This window comes from Oryzias melastigma, linkage group LG14 (assembly GCF_002922805.2).
Source record: "Oryzias melastigma strain HK-1 linkage group LG14, ASM292280v2, whole genome shotgun sequence".
In the NCBI taxonomy this organism is placed as follows: domain Eukaryota; kingdom Metazoa; phylum Chordata; class Actinopteri; order Beloniformes; family Adrianichthyidae; genus Oryzias; species Oryzias melastigma.
In genome coordinates, this window is record NC_050525.1 from 21559009 (window position 1) to 21586460 (window position 27452).

Genomic DNA, 27452 nt, shown 5'->3' on the forward strand with positions numbered 1-27452 from the left:
AAAAAAAAAAAAAAAAAAAAAAAAACTTTTGGGCGCCACTATAGTTTCAAATACCCCTCCATTTGGAGCAACAGGGAGGAGCCAGAGGGGTAAGGGAAGCCATTCAGATCCAGTCTTACTGTGAACCAGTTAAAAAGTCTGACCGATGGACTTACCTCTGACACTTTGGCTGGCCTAATACACCTTATAGTTTGCAGAACATATGATAATAGTCACCAAATTGTTACAGCTAGAGTAGAAACAATGGAATTCATTTGTGGTGTATATATTTTTTACCTAACCCCAAGCAGTTTATGACTCTACTACAAAGTCCTGAATAATTAATGGAGTAGGTTATCGGTGTTAATTGTAGATCCCCAAATTTAGCCAAAGTCAAAACATTAAGAATCCTCCCATGGCTCCTCTAAAGTTGCTGGATTTAGAAGTCAACCTGTTTTTTTTTTTTCTTTTTTTTTCAAGAACACTGAAAAGTAATCTCTGCTTTTCTGTTGAACAACCTTTTTCCTAGTTAGGTGCAGTCCCACAGATCTACATTATTTTAAAGCACCAGATGTCACGGGCTTGCATTTGCTGCAACCAAATGGAAGTCAAAATCCACAGCAGCTTGCAGAGGTTGTAAAAATGATACTTCTAAATCTCCTTCTCATCTTCGGCTCAAGCGGAGCTTAAAACACCAACTCCACTGCTGAATATAGATCAGAGAACGCATAGACCCTTTTCATGATGTTCATTAGATGTAAAAAAGACGATTGTGGGGGCTGTTTCCAGCATTGCTTCAGCAGCTCCATTGTTTTTTATTAAAATGATCATGGCAAGCAGGCTAGCAAAAGCATCCTCCCAGCTAGAGCTAGCTTTTCCTTATTTTAAAGAAATAAACAAACTTCATGTTGTGCATGCTATATGTACATGTTTGAAGGTTATGGAGATGTTACATCTTCTGTAGGCCACATACTGAGCTCCAGCAGTCTCAAGATGAATCCTGGTGAGTGTTGATGCTCTAACACAACAACCACATGTAATCTCTAGCTACCCAGACCCACATTTTGCCATAGATACCATACTACTAACTGGGCCAATGTTGAAGCCTGATAGCTCCAACATTGCTGACCACTTTTCATGCACCAGTCATGTTAGGTTGGGGTTGTGAGGGTCTGTAAGCTAGCAGGAGAGCGGTTCAACAGAATGCTCAGTTAAAGGTGATGGGAAAGTGGGGCGGGGTTGCTTCACACCAATAGTCCTGCCAACAACTCAAGGGTGTATTTCTAATGAACTACTGCAGCTCGAAAAAAAAAAATATGTCCCAGAAAATGACTTTTTTTTTTATAACAGCAAAATCTTAATTAAGACCACCAGGAACAGTTTTACAAAGCTCAAAAATTGTCAGAGTGGGTCTTTAAAATACTGCTAATGCTACCATGTAATGATCCAGTAACCACATGCTCACTAGAAGATCTACAGCAGTGGTCCCCAATCACTGGGCCGCAGAAGTAAAACATGCGCTAACTTAAGTTATTACTATTTTATTATTTTATGATCCAAAAGGAAGTTTTATTTTGGAAAACTGCCAAATTCTGTTCATAACATCCATCTTGGTCACGTGACTTAAAGCGGCTACGTGCATGGCTACTGGATTGCTAAATTAGTAGCCTAAAAAATCTAACAAAAAACAAGCAATAAAACATTTATGGAAAGTTTCTTAGGGGGGAAAAGAGTCGTTGAGGAAACCGACTCAGAGCCTTCGACTTCAAAGAACAATAAAGTAGATATTTAGAGACAAAACCAGGAGCTTTCCTCAACATACGGATTTATTGAGACAGTTATCATGTAGCAAAAGCCACTCTGGCTAATATACGGCAACAGACTCGACTGTTTCACACACAGATAATAAAGTTTGAGACATGATGGATTCATTTTTATATTTAGAAAATATCAGTTTCATGATGTTGCATCATTTTATTTTGGTTTATTTGTTCATCACACCTTTAAAAGTCGGATGTCAAGCTAGCGTCTGATTGTTAGCTTCCACTTTGACGTTAAAGGGAAAATCTTCATCATGAAGTTCAAACTAGCCGCAAACATTTTACAAAGAATGAAGATTCAATCATGTGAAATATGATCAATCTTTTTGTTCAGAAAGATATCCGGAGCTTGGATTGAGTGTTAAAATGACATTCTATGAATAAATAAATAAAGTAATGTTTTCTTTATGGACATTTTTTTTAATCAGAAACAACTTCTACAAATTAACAACTTTGCTTTATTGAATCTTCATAATTTATTGAAAAAAATCCACTTATATTTTTTTGATTTCTTTAAACTTTAAACTAATACTTGTAATTGTATGCTTGTAGTAGAATTTTATTTTGAAAATAGATTTTCAGGAACTTCAAAATGCCAACTTTGGCCCCATTCCTAGAAAGTGTAATTTTAACTGATTTGTGGCCTGAAAAAGGTTGGGGACCACTTTTCTACAGTACAGCCTTTTAGTACAAACTCAAGGTGATACTTGAACCCACACAAACTTTAAAAACATTTTTTTAATGTATATATTTTTAATATATTTTTTTCTCTTAATAAAGGCGTCAACATGTACTTACACTTTGGATTTTTCATACATTTTTTTATTTATCCTAACTGACAGAATCTTACTCTTGATGTCAAAAAACAAATGTATTCCATTAACAATGTATCAATCTATTCTAGTAAAAACGGCCCTTGAACAACGCTTTTGCCAAAAGTGTTTTGTAGCCGTGCATTAATAATGTTGGAGCCTACAGATAATGCGCCCAATAAAGTCTGAAAAGCTCTCCCAACGCACTCCAGTGCTTAAGAGTTTAGATGTCACGTTTGCAGCCTCCTCCAACAGCGAACTGACACTGACTGTCACCGTCACAAGAACAAGATGAATGATTGCACAAAATATGGGAGGTACGAGGAAAAAAAAACGGCTGTCAAAGTAGAAAAGGAGAGGCAGGAGAATGGGAAAAGAAGAGTGTAGGAGGGAGGGGGATGAAGTCTAAAGACAGGACAGAAATGAAATGCTTGGGGCATTCATGTGCTATTACAGGAGAAAGTAAGATACAAATTAGGCCACACTCAATTAAGCTTGAAAAACTTGTGCTCAGGGGACTCTCAACTCTTCGAGGGGCTGTTGACAAGCCAGAACACAAAACACTATAACTTAATGTGGAGCATCTTTTAGTCTGTTCTCTTTACAGGCATTATCCACTGAACACAAGTTTCCGAATCAAATAAACTAAATCTTAGAAACTCATAAAGTAGGTTTCGGTATACATTTTTTCTATTAAAATAACAGCAGTGCTTGTGGAGGCAATGACTCACGTCTGAATCCAAAAAGTCTAAACAATAACCTACTTTAGCTCTGTTTTCACATTTATGAAAACAGAATTAGGAAAAATATTAATGTGCATACACTTTCACACATTTTCTTGTCATTTTGTTTCTCTGCATTGTCTCCCTCACTCCCTCTCATTCCTCTCTTCCTGTCTCTAAACATCTCTTCTCCCGAGGCTAGCGCTTGGTGGCAACTGTAGCGTAATGGGATGTGAACAAGCATAACCTGTGAGTGCTCGGGAGAGGTCCAAGTAAATAGCATCAGCCTCTTAGTCCTTGCATGACCATATATATATATATTTATATATCTAATCTGTGCAACTTTACCAAAATGAAGGAGGAAAAAGTCTTTGAATGTTGAAAACAAACAGAAGTTTTTAGTTAGAATTGGATCAAAAGTTACAAAGTGGATATTAACTCAACACAATTATATTTAGTGTTCAGTCTGTTTAATTGTATATTATAAATTAATTCTAATAATTTACCATAAACTGAAGGAATAAAAAAAATAAACTACCAGCCTATTCCAAAATGATTTGGGTTTGAATGAGTTTCATTGTAGGGTGTGTATTGGTAAGAGCCTGGCGACACGATACGTATCATGGTACGTGTCTCACGATACATATCGCGATATATCCCAAGTAGGGCTGCCACGACCAGTTGACTAATCAACAACTAATCGACTATTGAAATAGTTGACAACTAATTTAATAGTCAATTAGTCATTAATTTATATTATATGGAGTCAGAGTGTAGTAAAGTTGAAAGTTATAATGGCATCATGCTAGCTTTTTGGACTATTTTGACATTTATTAAGATTTTTTAGGCCATTTTGGAGTTTTGATAATACAACATGCTAGCTGTTTTGGCTAATTTAGGCTTTTTTCTGTTGTTTATTAGGCTATTTAGGAGTTTAGCTAATATTTCAGCCGCATGCTAGCTGTTTTGGCTAACTTAGCCTTTTTTTCAGTTTTTTTTTTGGCTAATTTGGTATTTAGCTAACAATTGTAGCTGGCTATCAGCTTCAGCGTTTTTAGCTATCAACTTCAGCATTTTCAGATATCAGCTTTAGTGTTTTTAATGATCAATTTCAGCATCTTGAGCTGTCAGCACTAGCATATTCAGCAGCCAATTTCAGCTTATAGCATTCACTCTAGCTTTAATCACAGGTAATGCTATATATATAGTTTCAAGTTAGTTTAAAGCTAATGATGGTTAAGATGCTTTACATCCAGTTTGACCCAATTAGTCGACTAATCGGAAAAAATAATGCTTTGGTACCACGGCGGAATGCTGCAGGACGGTTGCTGAGGACGCTACGCTAGCGAGGTAAGCTAATAAGTGTTTGTGACCTGTAGATTGTCGGTAAAACTGTGAGAATCAATGTGGATCACGTTAAAAGTTGTTTTAATAAGCCCAAATTCATCTGATCACATTTTGATCAGTTCTGTGTCTCATCGTTTTGGTGTTATGGCATTGTTTTTAAGAGAATTCTGTTAAGGAACTACGATAAAAGCAAGTAATACGTGTTTTTAGCTGTGCTAAAATTAACGCTCAAACAAGTAATCAGTTGCACCAATTACCATATTTTCTGGATTATAAATTGCACCAGAGTATGAATTACAGCAGCAAAAAACGTCTAATCAACTAAAAGAAAACCATATATAAGTCGCTCTGGAGAATAAGTCGTACTTTTATATTTGCCATGGCAAAAAGAGGAAAATAATCCGATTCTCCTCCATGTTTGTTTTGGACAACCTTCTACTGGCACTACCAGAAGAAAATACAGCGCCCTCTAGTGGTTGTCAGCAGAAACAAATGCTAAAGGGAAACCATTTGCTAGTGGAAGAACAATGAATATATGAGCCTATTTATGTAAAAAAAAAAAAATCTCAAATAAGTCACCCCTTGAGTGTAATTTGCACCCCTGGCTAAACTATGAAACAAACAGCGACTTATACTCTCGGTACTTCCTTTTAGCTAACACAACAATCAATGCTTTACATTTGTCCACGGCTCACCGATCACCTCGTTCTAACATGCTTACCGGCGGCTACGGTGGCCGTTTTGGTTCAGTTTCGTATTCAGACTGAGGAATCTCAGATCAAATCAAAGTTCAGCCTGATTGGAAACAAACCAAGACCACCTCAAAAGATGGATCCGAGAGCGGTTCCTGGTGCCGTACTAGGATTTGTTTGCGCATATTCAGACAAAATCTTTGTTCTGGTTCACTTTAAGTGGACCAAATGTGTCCAATCTGAATACACCTTTAAACTAGTTGTAATTGTCTCATGCTTGAGCATAATGATGATGATGATGCAATAACCATTTTGTCTGCTTGTGTAGTCGTGTGCAATTCTCTTGTTTTCTTTGCTCTGCTAACGCAGCAAAATAAATCATTTTAATGTTTTCTTTTTGTTTCTTAATTGTCAGTAGCTCTCTGTGCACAGTGTAACTAATGTTTTAACTAAAAAAATGTACCCAGAACAAAAACAACCAACAATATTGTTCATTTGTTCATCAAAGATCATACTTTCGACATCAGTTTCAACTGTTTTTAATGGATTATTGAATACAAAACACTTTTATTTTTAATCAATTTCTGAGCCTTTATCTCCATTTTTCTTTAAAGTTCTCCCAGTCATGTATGTTTGCTTTCCCAATAGTGTAGTCTCCATCAATGCTGCAGTCCTTCAAAATTATAGTGGCAGAAGCTGTAATTATCTGAAAGAACATTTGGTTGCAATTTTTTTGGCAAATAGAACAAAGATTGCTTTTGACTATTTTTCTTCCAAGATAAAACAATGAGAGTAAATCTATTTTTCATCCGCTTTAACCACTTTCTTTACTATTTTATCCAGCATGAAAGCCACCAATGTTTTAATGAGTTTTGCACAAAATAGCCCACATTAAGACAAGAACTTACCAAAAACAGTCCGAGCAGGAACCGATTCCTTATTAATCCAAAAGGAGACTTGAGCCAGAATGACGGTCATTATGCAGGGAATGTACGTCTGAATCAGGAAGAAACCCATTTTTCTTTGGAGATGAAAGTGAACCGTCATGATGACATATTCACCTGCAAAAAGTCACGTATGCAGAGAGGCTACATTAGATGTCATTATTCTAAAAGGAAAAAGACGTACATTTTTGCAAAATAAAAAAAAAAGTATTTGTTAATACATTTTCTCCATCAAGCTAAAGTCTATTAATAGACAAAATTCACACACTAAACCACTAAAAAGCAGAAAAAAACGCTTAAAAAGCTTTAATCACAAAATATATTGCATTAAAATGCAAAATTTACCAAATTGTGTGTGGATTTTACTTTGTTTTTGGTTAAATAATTGTATATTTTCTGTACACATCAATGATGAGCTGTAAAGCTAGATGAAATAAAAATGACTCAACTGGATTCAATTACCTGTGTTTGACTTTAATCTCTCACTTGACACGGTTTGACCTATGAGGTCATACTGCAACAAACTGGAAGACTCCTGTGGAACTTCAACAGACGACGACGGCCCCTTCTTCCATGTGTACACAATCTCGCTGATGGGGTACGCATCTAAACACAAAGAAGCAAGATCTTTGTCAGCTCCCCTCATGATAGACGTTCAGAAATTAATTTTGCCGCTTGAGGCTTCTTCTACGTGTTAAACTTTCATGCGTTTCCCAGCTTTATAAATAAGAAACCAAATGAATAAACAAACATTCAAATAAATAACTCAACAAGCTGTCGAAGCAGCGTGTGTTTACTGTATTTCCAATTCCCCAAAGTGCCGCATGCTCGATTTCAAACTTTAAAATGCGTCGAAGATGTCTTGTCAGATGGTCAGTTAAAGTGTGACACAGTGATGACTTGAGAGTGACACCATCTGTCAAAGCAGCGCGGCTTAAGAGAAAACACACTCACAGCTTCCAAACTTGAGTGGGCAGGCATGTCCATCCATTGGGAAGTTCATCAGACGCATAGGGCACTCTGCATTTATAGTTAATCTGACAGAATGAAGAAGAGGAGATATAAGAGCGTGATTTATACGCTAAGTAATGGCTGCTATTTCAAGTGTGTTTATTTCTGGATTCAATGGGGGATTTCTTAAAACAAACATTTAATTATTTCAATATTCAGTTTTGACATATGATTTCTTTCCACTTTTTTACAAAACACAAAATGTTAACTTTAAGCTTCTAAGTCTAAAATTTGTACTTTTCTCCTACTTTAACATTCATTTTGTATGTGCTGGTGTTTTTTTCTGTTTTTCTCAGGAAGAGTATTTTAAAAATTGTTAAAAAAAAAAAAAAAAAAGATATGACTTTAATGTAAAACTAAAAACAAGAATACCACAGGGCAAATGCCCATTTTTCCTAAAAACATACAATTTACTAACTTTTCCTTTATTCATCAATAAACACTTTTTCTGTTTTATTTTTTTAAACACTCAGTATTAGTAAAACTAGTATTATAAACTTTAGTACTGTTAAGATCATAATTGCTCAATCGTTTCGATCAATTCCTTGAAATTAAATGCATTTTCATTTAAATTATTGAAAAATAAAATATTTCTTTGGTTCCTTATTGTGAACTTACCAAGTCACTTTTTAAAATCTAGCTTTTCAGCGTTTTTTATTTATTTAGGCACATTCATCATTTATTCTTTGTCTTGTTTTTGATATGAAGAAATTATAACTGTGCGATGCAAAGAGGAAGTTTTAGTTTGTACAAAATCTTTTACCCACTCAGACAATTATGGTGCTAATTGGCTGAAAAAAAACTCAACAATTTAAGGGCAAAATGACACCTGTATTATTTCAGAAAAGTCTAAAGCAAAGAAAACATTTGTGATGTCTAACTCTTAATCCAGCCTTTTTCCATTTCAAACTCAGAACTTTAATGTTTGTTTCTTACACAAACAGCAGTAAGAATATTACTATAATGTGGTGATGATATGCTGCTGGTATTTATCAATCATCTTATAGATATTGATTAAATAGATAAATTAGTAAAAGATTTCAAATGAAACAAGCAAAATAATCAAATGGTGATAATTGACGTATATATCGTGCAAAAATACATATTTTGATAGATAGGTTTTAAAGACCCACTCCAATGGAAATGCATAAACTTGTGGCATAGAGAACATATAAGAAATGTATGCTTAAAATTGAATCTTTTAAATGTTTCTTAATTTAAATCGATGTGCATTAGTAGAAGATGAAAAAAGTCCGAAAAAAAGACTAACTCGAAAATAGCAAGTTTTTAAATTTGGGCAAAAACTTGTAAAATTATTTAAAAAAAAAGACCACTGGAAGCACTTAAAACATATCGAAATATATTCAGAGAGGGTTTTAAATGCTTCTTTTGGTCATCTTGTTTTCATTTTTTTTTCTGGTTCAGTCAAATGGAGACTTATTTTCTTCATTTTGTCCCAAAACAGAAAATGACTGTTTTCACCAATTATATTGGAATAATTTATTGTTGTGCTTAAAATAAATAAATAAACAAACATGATGTAGTTGTTGTAGTCTAATACATTTCTCCTAGGATTTGATCAGTGCTTTGTTTGAAATTGGATACCCACCAACATTCTGCATCATTTGAATAATCCTAAATGATTTTTTTTGTACTTTTACACTTTATAAATTGGAATAAAAATGTTTTTGAAGAGAATCTACCAAAACTTAATCCCCCTATATAATCATCATGTAATAAAATATTTGATGTGTGCATTTCTTTCTTTTTCTTTTTTCTCATCCTCCTGCTTTGGAACAGAGCTGCAGTATTGTTTGTTTGAATTCTTTTCAAGGACTGTTTTCAATATCAGATGGCATTTTTCTTTCTTTTTTTTTCCTTTTCACGTCTGTGCAGAGTCTTAGATGGATGTTTATCAGATTTGCTTTCCAGGTTTGTGCTCTATTCTGGTCTTGGCTGGGTTGGGTTTTGAGTGTCCAGCAGTGTTACCTCATGGTGTAGAGGATTGTTCCGTTCTGCATAATGCGGAACAGCTTGTTGGGGGTGGTCATGTTGTGAGAAATCGACCTCTTGCCATTCCGGAAGAAGGTGTCAGGGGTCCAGATCTTGCTGACCATCAGGTTGTTGAGCCGCAGGATCTCGATTGGACCGTCGAATTTTAGCCGTTCGTCGATCCACGTCTGACGAAAGAACACGTCCATGGTGTATTCCTGCAACCAGGTGGAAGCTTTGGTCAGGAGTTGCAGAATCTATACTTCTGATCTGTCTTGATCATCAAGTACCCCTGGAGAGACCAGCAGATGGTTTTTGAGCTACGATTTTGATTGTTGTGTTTTGGCAATACAAGTTGTTCTGTGTGTATTTTAGGTTTATTTGTAATTTTTTCCCCCAGTTTCTCCGCTGACTATTCCACAATGACTTTCACTGCAAGCCAAGATACGAAGTTCTACTTTTATTGATCACAAGACAAGTATTTCTTGACATAGTGTTGTATTTTTTATTCCCCCATCAAGCCTGAAGATTCTGTAAATTCACCAGCTAAAAGACAGAGTACTTTCAAATAAAGCTGATTTTGCTTTTTCGGGTTAAAATAAAGCCTTCCATGCTTCAACTCTGACTTCTCATCAAACTGATGGACTTAAAGGGCTGTTTACATGCTTATCAACACAAGTGCAATCAGTATAACAGAGTTTTTGCACGCTGTCAAACAATATCTAAAGCCTTCACAGTGCAGAGCACAAAAGGCATGCATCAGTCAGCCTATCCCATGGCAGGAATAACCCAGCCTATCCCAACATCAGCCTCATTCCTCTCGCTCTCTCCCTCTCTGGTGGGGGATTGTCAACCAGATTAAAGTCCTAAGCTGTACTAATGACATCCTGCCCAAACGTTGGAATAATGAAGGCAAAGAGAAGCACGAGTTAAGACTGTGTTTGCATCGATTTACTGGAAAATTGGTGCATTCTTTTTTTTTCCTCATTGGGAACATACCATCTCCACATCTGATACAGGTCCAAAGCTGGTGACAAATATGTCAGTTTTGACCTCTGTGACAGGCCCTGCAGAAGAGCAATAAGTATCATAAAAAACTGGATTATGAAAGGCATCAAAAACTTAAAAAGATGTAATCCATTCAATGTAATAATTCAATCAATAAGCACATAACAAGATTAGTTAAAAAAATGAATCTGACTTTAGCAAACTGAGCATTTTTAGTGGGATTAATAAAAATAAACAATTTTTTTAATTTTGTATCCTTTTTTCTTCCTTACAGTTGCAGCGCAGGGAATAAAAGGGCAAAGAAGAAAACAATTTCTCCTCAGAAAAGGATTCAAAATATAGTTATTTAAGACAGCTGATGATAATATCATGTTTAAAAAGCTCAGTTATTAGCATATACCTCCAAATCCAGGTCGTAGACGGTTGTCGTACCCATCCAGTAATCTATCCAATATACGCGTGATGTTATCCAAGTAGATACTGGTCTCACTGTGCTGATTCCCCCAAACACTGATCGTGCTGTAACTAATCACACAAACACCAGTCACATGGCTGCTGCTGTTGTTCTTTTTTTAACAAAACAAAATGTTTAAAAAGAGAGTTTTCCATAAAAGGTTCTTTGCGCGCGATGCGCTTTAGGTGCGTAAAAGTGTGAGCGCGCGCAGAGAAAAGAAAAAAAAAAAAAGAGTTACTCACCAAAGCAGGAATAAGCAAGTTAAAAGGAGAGCCATGCCTCGCAAAGAGCCCAAAACTACAAATCCAGAGTCAACTTTAGCGATCAACATAGTCCATCATGGAGACGCATGATTAAGTACAAATCAGGTGTTCCTTTAGTTGCAACCGGTTATCACGCCAGTCCAGCACGACTTCCACTCTAGTGCGGTTGCGCCCGCCTCAGCCTGAATCGCTCAGCTGGAAAAGCCTAAAGAGTTTTCAAGAGAGTGAAGAGGAGGCGGGAGGGGGGTTGGGGGGGCTTGAACGTTGGCTTTATACATATTTATTTATTTTGATTATTATTATTTTTTTTGTAGAAAACAAAAGATTTCTAGTGCGATTTGGAACAACTTGATTCTGTTGGATGGGAATGACGACTGCTTTGTTTTAAGACAGCAGGAGAGGAAAGGGAGAAGTCGAGAAGCGCTTGCACAAACACATCACATTAATGGACAGTGTAGTCAGGGATTCTTCTGCGCGCTGTAGAAATTCTAGCAAATGCATCAAATCCTTCCCACTCAGCTGTTGCTGCATGTGTGTGTTTGCATGTGTGAAGCCAAGGGGCACAGGCAAACAAAAAAATGAAAATTGGTACTAAAGATAAAGCGTGATTCACATAGTGGTTGGGTGGTTGAGTGGAGTGGGTGGTAGGCACATTTAGTGTACCTTCAAACTCCAGAGACAAAGAACAAGAGGGGGGATAAAACACTGTCAAAGTCAGCTATGCCTTTCAAAACACTTTGGCCCTTTTTTTTCTATTTCTCTCTAAAAAGTGTGTTGGAGTAGGAGGTGGTGCTCAGTTGAGATTTTTTAGCAAATCAAATGCAAAACTTTCCAATCATTAAAACAACATGATGAATCTTTAAAAGGGTAAATGATTCAAAAGGCAAAGGCTGTCCAGGGGCGAAACTGTATTTACTGTAACGGATCTTACACTGCTGGAAAAAAAAATGGTTAATCATAAATTCTGCAGGCAAATCAGCAGGAGTTAAACCTTGAAAAACTACTATCCTGTAAAAGGAAAAAAAAAAACTTCTGACCAGCATCAGTAAGTGTAGTCCTCAGTGATCAATGCGCTAAAATGCTTTATTCAAGAGTAGCATTACTTTTTCATTATAAGTGGTATCATACTCACAGTATCAATAATTCATGCATGCGAGGGGAAAAAAAAATATAGGATTTGCTTCTGACAGCATTTAATGTGAAGTCTGATTGCGCAACATAATCCCTTCAACCCTGGTCTCTTTGTGCTTAAAACACAAGTTATATAATGACCTCAAAATATGATTTCAATCATATGCAAACAAGAAAGGTAGCTCGGAGATCAATGCCATTTCCAGTTGTCTGTTTTTTAAGAAGATTACATTTTGTCATAATGCATCTAATCATCATCACTGGTGGATTTGGCTTTGTAGTCAAAGAAAACAAAGGAAATATTGGTTGTTCAGATCTTCAAAGAAACCCTGTTTCTACGGAAGGTTTTTGATTAAAGACGTTTTTAAGGAAAAGGCTGAATATTTGTTGGCCATCTGGAAACTAGATTCATCTCTGGTCTTATGAACAAAAGCAGGAGACGCACTATAGTCCAACTGAATCGGAGGCAGTTTCTCAGTTGCACACAATGTCATCTCCCCCCAGTGTCATGATCAACTTGATCCCATCGAGTCATCTGACCAACTGTGGCGCAATGACCATGAGAGGCTTCTGACCTCATTTGATTTGTTGGCACGGGCCGCGACTCTGGATGAGCCCGGACGAAAGGGGATGTTTTCCGGTTCTCGTCGGAGCGAGTTTGGGTGGAGCTCCCAGCTCGGCTCACGTGGGTGTTGCAAACAAACACAGGCCACAGACCTGTCACAGTTATTTAATCCAAATCTGCAGATGGTTCTCATGCAGGCACAGCTAATCTCTCCTTTTGATATACATTAACGTAGCACAAGTTTAGCAAAAGACGGATGCATTAACCTCGGAAGAGACGACTGCCATGAACTTAATCAGCACTCACATGTGATATACGCTAACGTGAGAGCCCTCCTTATTGTTTCCTCTGCTATTATTGCAGTCATTTTAATGCACATAATAGCCCGCTGGCTGGTTAAGTGTTCCACTGGCTTTTAGTAGCTGACTGGTAGATTGATTTGGAAAATGTGTTTTCTAATTGACTGGAAAAAAACAAACACTGACTTGCAAACATAGAATGAAACCTTGGATAACTAACAGAAAGCTCCACTACAAACCCTAAAGTATAACACAGACGTTCGTAGTAGAACGTGAAGGTTAATAGTGGTAAGACACACCGTCGTATGTTCAGAAATTAATCGTTTTTTTGTCATTTCCTATTAAAGCGAATGTCAACTGAACAATCTTAAATAATAGGAAGTAATTATATCTATCAGACGAAAATTTCGACCAAATGTAATCACTTCCAAATTCGTTAGACTCCGGCTTTATACGGAGATGATAAAGACGCAGTGAGTTTGATGGATTGCAATTAGGTATGCTTCGTTCCATGAGAACAATGCATCTCAACGCTGTGGTGGGAAGCAAATTCAATTATGCCAGTTTAGGAAGTACAATTACTTGGAAGATAAGGGAACATGCTTCAAAATCCTGTGTCTCTTGATGAAGAGTAAAAAAAAAAAAAAAAACTATTCGAGTTTGTTAATGAGTTCATTATTCAGCAAAATAGGATTCAATTAAGTATGTCATGATATGCACTTTTATTTCCTGTGAAGAGTATGTTGCAAGTGACAGCAGATCACATGGACTTCTTGACCTTCTGGGAGATCATAGATTAGAAGCAGAATTGTTTGGTTTGGTGGCAAGAATGTTCTTCGAAAGTAAAACTGGCAACTCTCACTCAAAAAAAAAAAAAAAAAAATCAGAGGTTATAGACAAAGAAAGAAATCCAGATCTAGTTCAAGATAAGAATACACCGCTACTGTATTTTTGTTCTCACTCTGAGCATGTTTTATTAAACAAAAGTACAAATACACGGCAATCCAAAGTCATACTCACACTTGCACACTCTCCCTCTTTAACGCCTCATTTCATTCCTTCTTAGTAATTAAAAAAAATGTATTGTTTAAAGTAATTTCTGGCCACACCACAATGTTTCTATAAATATATGAATTTCTCCCACGTGAGATGGACCCACTGTACTTCATGAGCCTCACCATGTGGTATCTATGGTAACCACTTAGAGTAGAAGAAACTCAGCGTGTGCAGAACGATGTGAGTGTATGTGTGTTAAGAAGCAACTGAGAACTAAATATGCTCACATTAGCAGAGAGCCGCAGCATTTCTCGTCATATTGTGCAAAAGTAACGGCGTCTGCATAGATTCAGTTCAAAGTTGGAGTAAAGTTCATCTAACTTCTAGTTTTAATCAGCATGTGGTGCCAGAAAGGTGCAAAGTCAAAAACTTTTGAACTTATTTAAAGAGTCACTTTAATGTTAGGCATCAAAAATTAATGTTTGCACTAGTAAGCTAAAAGTGTTTGCTGCATAACCTGAGCAGGAGTCGGTTGTTTGAGAACTTAAGGACGCAGATCGTCTTCCTTTTACTCTAAAATCCGGAGACATGATGTGCTGCAGCCTCTTAAGTGGATGCAACACCAGAAAAAAACATCATAACTGCAGTTTCCATGGAGACCAAACCATACTATAGTAGGATTAAATATGATTTTCTGAGAAAAAAGTGTTGACCTCTTGCTTGATTGCTGCCAAATTCTTCACAGCAGAGCTGGACAAGCACCAAACACCATCTGTGGAGCCAGTAAATAAAATTAAAACACATAGGCTCATTTTCATAAATTAAAGGTAAGAGCGTAAGCAGAGAGTGTCAAAAACAGGGTTTTCCTGGATTTATTTCAATAAAAATTTGAGAACAAATATAAAAAATTAACAGAACAAAAGTCAAAATAAACACAGAACATCAGGGAGCCCAAAGCATGTTGTTTTTTATGGTTTCTAATGCAGTTTTAGGCATATTTAGACTGAATGTGTTTTTTTTTCACATCTCTCTAACAGGATCAGTTTCAAGTGATGCTCAAGTTGAGGTATCTTCTAATGTGTTGTTAAAGCCCTGGTGTTTTTGTTCTGGTGCTGTGTTTGTGTATGTTCATGCAGGAGACCCGGTGTGGTTCTGCATGCTGCCTGAACTCTTCTTCTGCATGTTTGAGAAAGGCTTACTTCATGCCAACCAATCACAGCAGTCCTGGAAGGCCTAGGACTGATGAGTCCTAGAAAAAAGTCTTTACCATGTAAAATCAACTTTTTGAACTTTAAGCTTAATAATGTTCATTCCTCACAATAAACAACCCCCAAACGGTATTTTGATCCATTCATACATTTCTGAGTATTCCTCTAAGAACCTGCGCTCTGAGTACCAGCCCCTCCCAACCCAGGAAAATGAGCTGGTTCCCAAGAGCTGATGTCCTAAAGTCAGAACTGCCGCTTATGGGAAGAGTCTGTGCTACCAGCACCGCCCTCCGGCTAACACATTTTATCCACGGAGATAGCGGTGCTCAGCTAGCTTTGCGAGCTCCTCTGGCTCATTCACAGTCGTGCAGACGCTGGCTCTCTGTGCTATTTGTGCTGTGATCCAGTGTAGCGATGACCAAGAAACTCTTATTGGATTTAGTGTTTAAACTTTGTGCGGTGGCATACGCCAAAGAACATTCTAGAGAGGAAGCTGCACAATATGTCGGGGTTGATCCTGAATGTATCAGAGACGGGCGCAGGCAGATGGGGAATATTGGGAAGACGACAGGAGAAAGGGAGCAGACTATTTCCTGGAAGAAAAAATGAGTGATGAATTTGAAGAACTGGTTCAAACATTGATTATTGAGCATCAATGGAAATGTCTCAAAGAAAATGATTCACGTGAAAGTGAAGAGGATTTTTGACATGGAGATTAATGATGCTTCAAAGAGAAAATAAACTTTCACAGCAAGTGCTAATCAGAACATCATAAGATGTTTTCATCATTTTAATAAAACCTGAAATTTTTATCTGGTGTTGTCTGCGTTTTTTGACCGAATTTCACCGCAAAATGAACACATTAGCCATCACCATTCTGTGCCAAATTTTTGGGAAAAATACTCAGGTTATATAAGACTGATGCACAATATGCATAACTATATTTGCAAAAAAAAAATTGGATGTTTGTTTTCGTGGGAGAAACGCAGACACACTGGAGGCTCTACAATGATGTCATGAAATGGGCGGCACCCACAAGGAGCGAAAGGTGTAGCCTCAGAGATCGAGTCGTCAAGTGTCTTTACTTTGTAAATATTGTGTCCGAAGCAAGTATATAGATAGCTAGAAATGCTTAAGAGATCTTAAGTTTATGGGTGTTACTCTGGATTCTTTACCATTTTTATTAAAGCGTTTTTAAAGTTTGGTCCTTCATTTTGGAGAACAATCACACTTTTGACCAAAGTTTGACTTTTGCTTAGATTAGTTTGTTTTGTTTGAGTAGAAAACCATGTTTCTGGTGTTTTCATGATGGAGGACATTACTAAATAATTTAAGATCAAAATTGCATTTGAGTATTTATTTATTCAAACAGAGATGAACCAGGAGCAGATCAAAAAATGGTGTTTGAAAAAGCTCTTTTGTGAAATGGGCGGGCCAAAGTCCCCCAGCACTTCCCCATTCAATGCATCTACTTGCAAACAAATAGATCCAACGTCTTCATTTTCCTTGTCCGAGTTGACATCTGGATCAGAGCTGTACAGAGAGTGTAAGGATGACTCAATATCAGCAGTGGCTTACTTTTGCACCAACAATCCACAACTCAAAAGCAACTTTTTGATGAAGCACTGCTCTGCTGCACAAACTGTTTCCTAGAAACAACAGATCAAAGTATGATTGGAATGAGGCATATCTAAACTTTTGAGATGGTTTATTATGGAGAGAAAGAAGTATCACCCTGATTTCACTCATTCAATACATTTTGTGCATAAGAACAAAAATTACTTAATTTAAAAAAAATAAGCTACACACACACACAAATCTTTAAAGAAAGTGTTTTAGAAAGTGGAAAAATGTCAAGTTTCATCGTATATTATTCACAATCTAAGTTCAAAGCAGCTGATAAGAAAACTCTGATGACCCAGCATTCTAGTAGTATTAAAATGCCTCACTAAGGGACGTATCTTGGAGGCGAGAAGAGACTCTCACTTTAGGTTTGTGTGTAAATGGGGTTTTGTGTGTGCATAATAAGCGATTTGTGCATAATTTTTTAAAGATTTGTGCATGTTGTAAGTTTCAAGCTGTTTTAAGTTTTATTTGTGCATGTGTAAATTGTGTTCTATATTTTTTGGAATTAAGTTATTTTTATACTTATGCACCAAATATATTGTATGAGTTACAAATCAAGAATTAAGTACGCACAAATAAAAAGTTATGCACAAATCAAGAATTCTGCACGCACAAATCAGGGCGATACATATTTCTCTCCATAGTTTCTAGGTCTAAAGAAAATTCACATTAATCCCCCCACACTATATTTTATTTTATTTTTTATTTTTTTTACAGAAGAAACCATTTTGTTCCTAACAAAAATGTAAAACATGCAGACTCACACATTTTCTATTAAAAGTTTCCCAAATACTGAAGAAAAAAGAAAAACCTGGAATAAAAAGACAAATTTGTGAAAAAAAGCTCAGTATGTAACTGGATTTTAGCAAAGTTGTTCACCAAGATGTACAACAAAGCTATAAAAGCTTATGTATTTTCAGTTCCTTTCCACTAACGTCGTTTATATAGTAAATTTCATGATAGGATATTTAGTTGAAAAAAAATCTCCTCTTGTTGGATTGTGCCCCAAAACTCCCAAGAAAATAACAACTGAACAGTTGCTTAAAATTGGAAAAAAATTAAAGAGTAAAAGTCTGGTTCCTTTACTTGACCATTGGACTACATTGTGAAATTAATCAAACAGAAATAAAAATGTTTTGCCAGCAAAATTTGTATTAGAAAATTAACAATTTTCTTTAATAACTCCTCAAAAACCAAACATAAAAACAACTTTTTTTAAAATTTATTTTTCTTCTCCCGAGTGTCAGACAGCAGCAATACTAGATTAAACACTGTAGCCTCAAACATATACAAATCAAATATCTTAAGCAATAGCAATATTTGACTTTCCAAAGAATTTCATTGGATTTTTTAAAACAATTTCACAAATAATTATTTTATATCAGGTTTTCTTTTATTTCTATTCTCTTGTTTTGCTGCATGTTGTTAGGACTTGTGTGGAAAAGGATTTATACAAACAGTTTTTGATTGATCTCATGTCATGTGTGTTTTATAAAGCAAGTCTTTGATATTTGTACCAAGGTATGCTTTTTAGATGACATCCAGTTTCAACGTCAATGTGTGCAGAAGCTCTTGATCTTTTTAATCTGCAGGTGGCTCGATGGAGCTGCAAAACCAGAGGATAACTACTGTGTTATCATCCATGTTACTGTATAATCACCAGTTTTGATGCCAAGACTCAAAGAAAAAGGGGTTTTGGCAGAGAGCATCAAGTAATCACCCTTTCCTTCTCTCCTTCCGTCCCTCTCTCCATCCTTCCACTCATCCAACTGTGGCTAAAGCTGACTCCCACCCTGGACTCCTGTCAGCAGTTCTGGCAGCGATGACAAACTTCTGTCAGGGCCAGGGTGAAACACTGAGAAGGAGATGAAGAGGAGCGGAGTGTGGAGGTCAGCATGCAATGGGCCAACTATCTGCTGTTTTGGTGTTAAACAGGCAGAGAAGGACGCAGCAACCTTGAAGGTGGAGCAGGTGGCGCCTCCTCTGGTAGAAGCAACGTAATGAGGCATAAAGGTTGCCTGATGGACTCGGTTTGTCGTGGTTATCTAAACTTCACAGGTCAAAACCCAGCGCCCAGATATATTGCTTGGAAAATGGTGTGCCTGCATTGTACTGAGGTCTGCAATGAAAGTCTGCATTTGATAACACGTCTAGAGAAATGTCAGAACCGCTGGAATGGGTTTAATGGAGTCTGTTAGGTAATGGTTGGGGATGAAAGGGGGAAAAAAAACATATAATGCACTTTGTTTTTTGTTCATATTGATATTTTTGTGTTTGTATGAAGTATTTGGAAGATTCTATCAACCAAAAGAGAGTGAAAGGGTAGGCAAAGACTAAAATAAATAAAAAAAACAACATAATTTTCTTTCTCGAAACAAATAAAGAATAGTGTGAAAAATTATCAAAAATAATGTGGAGAGAAAGCTTTAACCACTTTAGTGTTATTTACAAAAAAAAGACTTCAGTTTGACTTATTTTGCAATAAAAACACAAGTTTAAGGAACATTTTAGCAGAATTTCTGTGACATCAAATTAAACTTTTTACCATAATTTGGCTCAGTTGGTGACCTGTTAATATCAAAAAAGAAGTTGCAAAACTTAAATAAGTAATATTGTATTTATACAAATATATTTTACAAATTATATTTTTAATATTACAATTATACAAATGTATTTTTTATTAGAGCCAAATAGCCACACGAAAGGGACAAAAGAGTCACATGTGGCTCTGGAGCCACAAGTTGCAGACCCCTTGTCTACAACTACAGGACATAGAGCTAATAGTTTGGTGAAAAAGATGGATTAGATTACACAAAAATTCAAAATTGAAGGTGACTAAGTCTGTGCAGTATCACTTAAATCAGTGTCATTAATGTAAGTTTAAAAAAATACTGTAAAGCCTTAATCTAATGATAACAATAAAAAAACTTGTTTCTGTGATTTTTTTAAATTTATTTATTCATGCTCTCACTGTTCTGCAGAACACATTGTGTAAGGGGTGTTGTAATTCAAGAGTTACTGCACTTTTAATGAGTAAAATATTCCTCTGTTACTACTCGACATGATTACAGCTAAATTCATTATTAACTGTTTTAATAGCATGTGTTGATTTATGGGAATCATATATCATCAAAAAGCTACAATATTTCTCATTTTTGCCCTGGTGCAAAGAATTACCTGTAAAATATATTGTTTTTTATTTATTTGTTTACTGTTTTTATTGAAAACATCAGAATTTCTCCAAGTGATTCAAATCTTTCTGTACTTTTTTGGTCAATTGTGGACATTTAATTCTCAAAGTGTTCATATGATGGGGCAGTTACTCAATTGAGATTTGTTTAATCTACAAATAGTTTACAAAAAAAAAAAAATTAAAAAACTGCAAAATTCGAAATCCAGCCCATAAACAGAAACACGCAGTTGCATCAAATTTTTTTTTTTCTTCTATTTTTCCTCAGGAAATAAAATTAAAGGTTTCATGTCTTTTTATGTAACTGTTGCAATTTAAAATAGGCAACTTTTTTTTAAGCTTCTCTGAGTTTTAAATAAAAGTTTATAGATTAATCTGCAGCCTATGATGACAAACTAGTCCTCCTAAAACAAAATCAAGAGACAAACGTGGAATGCATTTAATATCGCTGGCTAATAAATTGTATTCATTTCAAAATACATACTGTAATAGGTTTTGTGTATTTTTATAATTATATTGGAGGTTATTTAACACCAAATGAGATGCAAGACAAGAGGATTCAACCACTACTCTTTAAGTGGGCCATGTGCTTTGGTAAATTTCCAATCCGTCTCTGCAGGGCTGGCTGGAAATCAGCCTGTCAATCCACAGGAGGTGTTACCTGCTGGGAGCAGACCAGGTGCAAACTCCACAGTGAAACCACAAGCAGGAGAAGGTTATCAGACTTTGTATGGTGATCCACACCCTTCCTTTACCAGCAGAGATCTAAAAAGGCTTAGGTTATAATTAATAAAAGCTCTTTTTCGATCTTTAAAGACTTTAAAAATGGGGTCAAACGTTTTAGAAAGATTTTCTAGTATGGAGCCAAATTGGGGCCATAAATATTTGAAACTCAAATAAAGTATTTTGAAAAAACTAATGGTGTTTGGCCCAACAAAATATAAAATGTTAAAAACTTTTTGCTAATCTAAAATAAACTTAATTATTTTCAGCATCAAATGTTCTGTTTTTTAGGTTTCAAAACTTTTTTTTTTCAGTTTCAAATCTTTTTTTTTTTATTTTCAAATCTGAAATTTCATTTTTTTGGCCCAGTTGTGGCGCGTTGTGGCGGGGCTAACACGAAGGACCAATCAAAACCGATGAGGGTGGTAACTTCAGTCCCGGTGCGTTCACTGACTCTGATAATTACGGTCAAAAAATGGCTGTTTAGTCTGTACTATCATAGTCTGAAGTTGTCCCAAAACATGTATAAAAAACAGAGTTTTATCGCGTACAGTAGGATTTCCCCGGTTAAATAAAAGTAAAAAAAAAAAATCGTGTTACACAGGCATAAAATCGTCCTTATTCTTGCATTATTTTGAGTTTTGAAACCTAAAATCAGAACATTCGAAGCTGAAAATAATTAAGCTTTTTTACATTTTACTTTTTTTTTGCCAAGCACCAATAATTTTGGGTTTCAATCATTTATGGCCCCAATTTGGCACCATACTAGTAAGTGAATTTATGGCCCCAAAATAGCTCCATATACTAGCAGATGTATTAAAAGAGATATCAAAACTAAGGAATTAGAGAACATAGAGACAGATAGAGAAGATATAAACCTTATATTTGAAATGTGGACTTGTTTATTATAAGGAATGTGTTGTCAAAAGTCACTCAGAAAGTTACTAAAGTGACAGTCTGTCAGTGTTCATGTCATCCAAAGGTTAAAGATTGTCCCCTCTTTGGCTGAAGCCCCTTTAAAGCTAAGTTTATATCCATCTAAATCACGTAGTTACCCTTTAGTCACTTTAAAATTGTGATAAAAATCAAATGTCAAGGTCACGGTTGCTGATATTGAGATCTGTGTTCAGGCACAATTCTCACTTATGCACCAACTGATGCACAAATCTAGATCAGAAGCTGCTTCCTGTTTATTCACCATTCTGTAGAACCTCCAACCTTGTTTACCAAAATAAACAGCAAAAGGCGTTCTTTGACAGACAACCGTTTTTATTCATTAGATGGGAAATCATTAACACAGCTCAGGCAGAACTGCAGAGCCGGGTAAAAAGGGGTCAAAAAGCAGTCATTATTTTTACTTTAGTGTAAGGATGCAAAGGGAAATTAGATGCAGACAATAAAATAAATAAATAAATAAATTAAAGAGCTGCACCCCCTTTGGGAATGTTAAACTGTTTAGCAAATCAGGCATTAACAGCAGAGCAGGTCAAAACAATCCTTTTCTTGCCTCAGTCCCAGTTTTTAATTGATGTTAACAATCCCACACACTGACATTTGAAGGTTATGGAACAACCGGGCCGCCTTTTGTGCCCATGTGATTGGCAAAGTCCTACATTATAATAACACACAATTCCGCCATCTGTTCATGCTTTAATGAAAATTAAAGAAAAATGAAAAGAAGTGGAATGAGCCAAGAGATTTCATGGCTTGAAACCTGGTGTAATAATACCTATTGGAACTGCTGGAACAAGCAACTCACCAACTTATGTAACGATGACAAGCTGGTTGATGATTTTGCAAAAGAGTCTGACGTGCAGTCAGCGCTCGAGTTTGTGCATAGCATAAACAAGCAACATTCTCCATGGGTTATATTCTATGAAATATTGAGTTAAATAAAGATGAAGCAAAAATGATCTCAAATGTGTTGCAGAGTAACTATATACAGTTTCTATACCTTTCCCATAATGCAGTTGATGTGTTTTACCTCCCTGATTCAGGAGAAAGGGAAAAAAATAAGTTACACAAATAATTTAAAAACAGAGATGGTTAAAAAATAAAGAGATTGATGGAAAACAAATTCCAAACTTCACTGTAAAAAGTGAAACATTGGATCAATTCACAAACTCTGTAATTTGTTACATTTATTTTTTTTATTATTATTATTTTATTACATTGTAAATGAGCCATTAATTCATTTTTTTTAGTTAATGAAAACTAATATTCTGAAATTAACAAATTTCAGAATTTTTGTTAATTGATCCAACGTTTCACTTTTTTCAGTGTAATAAACACAAATGACTGTTAAAGTGTGTCATCGTCCGACTAATCATGGGGTGTATTCAAACAGGACACTCTCAGTTCACTTAAAGTGAACCAGTCTGTTTACCCCGATAATCCGGAACAAATTTTCATTCTGAATACACCCAAGTGGACTCTAAACTGGGACCAGGAACCGCTCTTGGAGCCATCTTTGAGGTGGTCTGAGTTCATTTGTGATCAGACTGAGTTCTGGTTTGCTCTGACTTTCCTCAGTCTGAATAGACTCTGTACACAGAGTGGAACAACTGAACCAAAATGACCACCGTATCGCCGGGCATTATGGGATGCAAACAGAGTAGTGGAGCAACGAGACACGGTAACTCATTGAAATGTGTTTGGATGAATGGAGGCTCATTAATATAACTTATCGTGACACACATCGCTAAAGAAGCAAAAAATAACCGTTGTACCTGACCTTTATACAGATGTTCAAAACTGGTCAGTGAAATATAAAGTTTCAATAAGTGAACTATTCCAACAAGGGTAGCAAAGCTTAGGATTTCCATTGTTCTTTCTGTCATTGGTTTGCCCCACCCTCATAATTCCTGGCCAATTTTTTGTCACGTGGTTTTGTTTACAAGCTTTGTTTGTAAAAAGAAATGTCCACTTACAGACCAAACACAGGGTTCAGGATTCGATCTGGACCAAATTAAACAGACTCTGTCCAGATCAACATACTTTTCTAAACTCAATACACCCATAAATTCACAGATTTTTCAAAGGTAAATTTGATAACAGAAATGCAACCCTAAAACAAAACTACTACTCAAGTAGAGATTTTTTTAAATGGTATCTTATGAAAGGAACCAAACAGGAAGTACACCACAGGATCCAATGTAACAACAAAAGGGAAGGAAATCAACTAAAGCAGAGAAAATCCAGCCTCCAACAAACAGGAAGACTCCTTAGGCAAACCGAGGAACTGATTTCACCCAGGAATTTACTGGAGCAGGGGTTTCTGGGAGCTTTAAAACCTCCCTTCAACCTCTGGTTGGAAACAAAGTCTAAACAGACAACAGAAAACGGTTTTATTTTTAGTATTAATCTGTTATCTTAAAAAAAAATCAATTACAAAACAAATGCAGATATTTAAACTCTTCCCTTATCTGTGACCCAAGGACTAACAAGGATAAGCACCAGGGATTGTTTATGGATTCATATCAGTTATGAAGATAAACAGAACTCAGATTTGGAGGACTATGGTGAAATAAGAGGTGAGTATATAAGTATGTGTATTTTGCAGCTGTGTTTTTTTTAAATGGAGTGTGGTCAATGGGAAGAAACTTGGTTTGCAATGTGACTTTTGCCTTGGAAAACAGTCAAAAGTTGAAACTTGGACAGACGATGAAGCTGGAACTAGAAGGTAAACCATGGAAAACTGGCACTAAAGTGGAGACATCAAATGCCTTGTTTGCAGATGAAAAGACTGAACCGGATCACATATGCAGAAGGTTGAAACACAAAATGGTGAGGTAGGGCTACATGGTGGGAGAGCAAGAAAAATTAACTTTAAAAAAGTTAAATTTGTCTAAGGCTCATATACGGTTTCTTCATTTGATCCTTTTATTCACTGTAATTCAGTTAATTTCATTACTGTATTTTAGAGTATAAGTCGTGTTTTTTCATAGTTTAGCCAGGGGTGTGACTTCTTTGTGTTTTTTTTTTTTCTTTTAGACATAGGCTCATATATTTATCATTTTCCTAGTAAACACCTATTATTTCCTCTAACAACCACTAGAGGGAGCTGCATTTGAGGATAAGTATTGATAAGAATAAGTAATAAGAAGAAGTGTCGTCCAAAGCAAACCTGGAAGAGAATCGGATTGATATTTTTCTTCAACAGAACAAAAAGATTAGTATTCTTGTATTTATTTATTTATTCGTTTTTTAAGCTATGCTGGGCTTGGTGGATTTGTTCTGAACCGTCAGATTTTTCACCCAAAAGTGCGACCTATACTCCATTTTAAGCTTTTTAAGTTGACAATTTTAGCATCTTCCCAGGAACGACAGATGACAAATAGCTGCTGGACTAATTCTGGTTCCTTGCATGGAATTCTTTTAATATCCACAGTCCCTGAGAAATAAAAAAAATAAAAAATTACCAGATGTGGTTGTCTTGCATTCATCAAATAACCATGAAAACGTTTACTCACCAGAATGATTTGGAATTTATTAGGAAATTTGGCATCAGATGCAATTAGATCATTAAAATGTAACACATTTTTATATACAAGTATTTGAGCTTTAAATTATTTGATGAGCATCCATAGAAACTGTAACTAAAGACATTATTATTAATCTCTGTTTTATTGTTGATTGTCCATAGGTGTATATGTCTCTGAATGACTCCTTCTTCATCCAGGGCTCTTTAGAAATAAGAGAGTTGTAATCTCAGTAGGATTTCCCCGGTTAAATAAAAGTTAAAAAAAAAGAAAACAATCATAAGTGACAGGAAACAAAATTAACCGAATGCAAAGTGTCTAAAATTGTCCATACTTCCATTGAGATCAAGTTTTTATTTGTCGTTCTAAGTCTTGTTAATGCTAAAGGGTTACTTGAGTCATTTAAAATGTAACTATCTTCTAATAAAATAAAATAAATGAAAAAAAAAGATTGACAAAGGTAAGCAACTAAATGTGGTTATCAAAATAATTGATGTATTTAAATGTTATTTTTTGCACATGAGTAATAAATATGATGTAAAATACATTTTTTTGAAGTTTGACTAAATTGTATGCCTTTATTCATGCTTATTTGAAATACAGCGCCACCTTCAGGACGATAGTTTGCTTCATCTAAATGTTTAATACATTATGGTTGGGTCCAAGAATGCATCATAGCAGAGTAAAAACCTCCCGTTTGGTTTGAATCCTGCCCTTTCTTAGATGTAGTAGTCTCTGTGGGACCTCCACGCGGGCCTCACCTCATTCTCACGTCTGTTCACGTCCACGCTCACTCATTCAGAGCCGTGCTGTGCGCGGAGCCGGCCACTAGCGTGCAGAGCTCGCATGATGTGGCTTAAAAATAGTCTTGAGAGCAGCCAGGCAGCTCCGCTCCATGCAACCCCGAGGCGCTGCATGGCCAGCGCGCCTCTCAGGGTGTAATGCAACGCTTACGTCAGGAGCACGAATGAGTTGAGATCGATGCGTGAGCAACTGTTGGTGCAATGATACATTCCTGGCACCGAGCTCCCCAGCGGAGGAAGAGAAAAGGGGAGAGAACTCATCACAGCGTCCAGGAGCGAGTGGGACCACTTTCAGCACCTTGGAGAGAGACAGTGCCAAAACGCGCGCAGTTCCAGGCTTTTTTTGGTTTTGTAGACACTACACATGTATTTATTGTATAATAAATGCATATTATGTACCATAAAAACTATTAAATGGTATTAATTGTTACTTTTTTTCTTTTTTGATCAAATTAAACAAATTCAAGCAGTGTTTATGAACATTATATGTTTGATTTGTATTCATTTATTTAATTAGTTTATAATTAAAGCTTCCTGGTGTACATTTCAGCCGGGATTCCCCACCCCCTGAGCAGCCATGCTGGAGCAGCGGAGTTAAGAGCGTTGCTCAGCGACAGCTTGACCAGTTGTCGGACAGATCTTTGAAGAGCCACTGGAAAAGACACGACTCCACCCACAATTTTTTTTTATTTTATTATTTTTTTGTAACCCTTTGCTTTTGAACAGTGACCCTCTCCGCACTGACACATTTCAACAAACACGCAGAAATCTGGGGAAACCCCCCCGTGTGCTCTCGAAGTCATGAGTCTCCTTTAAATTTCCTCCGAGTCTGGATCTGCCATCAGCACTGCTCCTTCTTGATGTTGTAGTGGGGAATACGCATGCGCCCGGTTTTGGAATTACTGCACTGGCAAGAATAAGTTAGACCCCGTTTGTCTTGAAGGAAGAAAAAAAACAACTATATCATTTTAAATGTCGTAGTGTTCCCCAAGAAGAAGAAGCATGAGGACACTTTGCGTCTGTTTCCTCCTCTTCGTAGTAGCGGTGGCGCGCACTCAAAGGTAAGTGGAGAGGTAAAAAACGATGCTTCACTCATTTTGCGAAGTGTGAAGCTGTTGCAGATGGCATGGAAATACGTGATACCGTTGATACAGGCATGTGCACCCCCTTTTTTCTCTTTTCTCCCCCCTCATAGTGTCGGTGTCAATGACCCCAGCAACATGCCTTTGGTCAAAGAGACGGTGGATAGGCTGTTGAAAGGTTATGATATACGATTGAGGCCAGATTTCGGAGGTAATGTCACCAACTCTCCCTCAGATTGCGCGCAACGTTTGATTGAACAAACATTTGTCCTAATTTGAAGTGATCATTGACGTGTGCAGACGT

The 27452-nt window shown here is 36.4% G+C and overlaps 2 protein-coding genes across 3 annotated transcripts in view; one reads left to right on the forward strand and one right to left on the reverse strand.

Annotated features, from left to right (window-relative positions):
- gabra6b (gamma-aminobutyric acid type A receptor subunit alpha6b) overlaps positions 1 to 11646 on the reverse strand; it is a 32619-nt gene extending 20973 nt beyond the window's left edge. The window contains exons 1-7 of the mRNA XM_024266093.2: positions 11024 to 11646; positions 10728 to 10852; positions 10319 to 10386; positions 9317 to 9537; positions 7271 to 7353; positions 6779 to 6922; positions 6281 to 6433 (exon numbers count right to left, since the gene is read on the reverse strand). Of these exons, the coding sequence (XP_024121861.1) occupies positions 6281 to 6433; positions 6779 to 6922; positions 7271 to 7353; positions 9317 to 9537; positions 10319 to 10386; positions 10728 to 10852; positions 11024 to 11112 (883 nt within the window). The 5' untranslated portion in view covers positions 11113 to 11646. The remainder of the gene's footprint in view (positions 1 to 6280; positions 6434 to 6778; positions 6923 to 7270; positions 7354 to 9316; positions 9538 to 10318; positions 10387 to 10727; positions 10853 to 11023) is intronic.
- Positions 11647 to 26090: 14444 nt separating this feature from the next.
- Positions 26091 to 27452, forward strand: part of LOC112142554 (gamma-aminobutyric acid receptor subunit beta-2) — a 59776-nt gene continuing 58414 nt past the window's right edge. Inside the window, exons 1-2 of one of the 2 annotated variants that reach the window (XM_024265994.2) lie at positions 26091 to 27127; positions 27262 to 27359. In XM_024265994.2, the coding sequence (XP_024121762.1) occupies positions 27069 to 27127; positions 27262 to 27359 (157 nt within the window). In that variant the 5' untranslated portion in view covers positions 26091 to 27068. Of the gene's footprint in view, positions 27360 to 27452 lie in introns of both variants that reach the window. The other variant, XM_036215180.1, reaches the window with a different exon arrangement.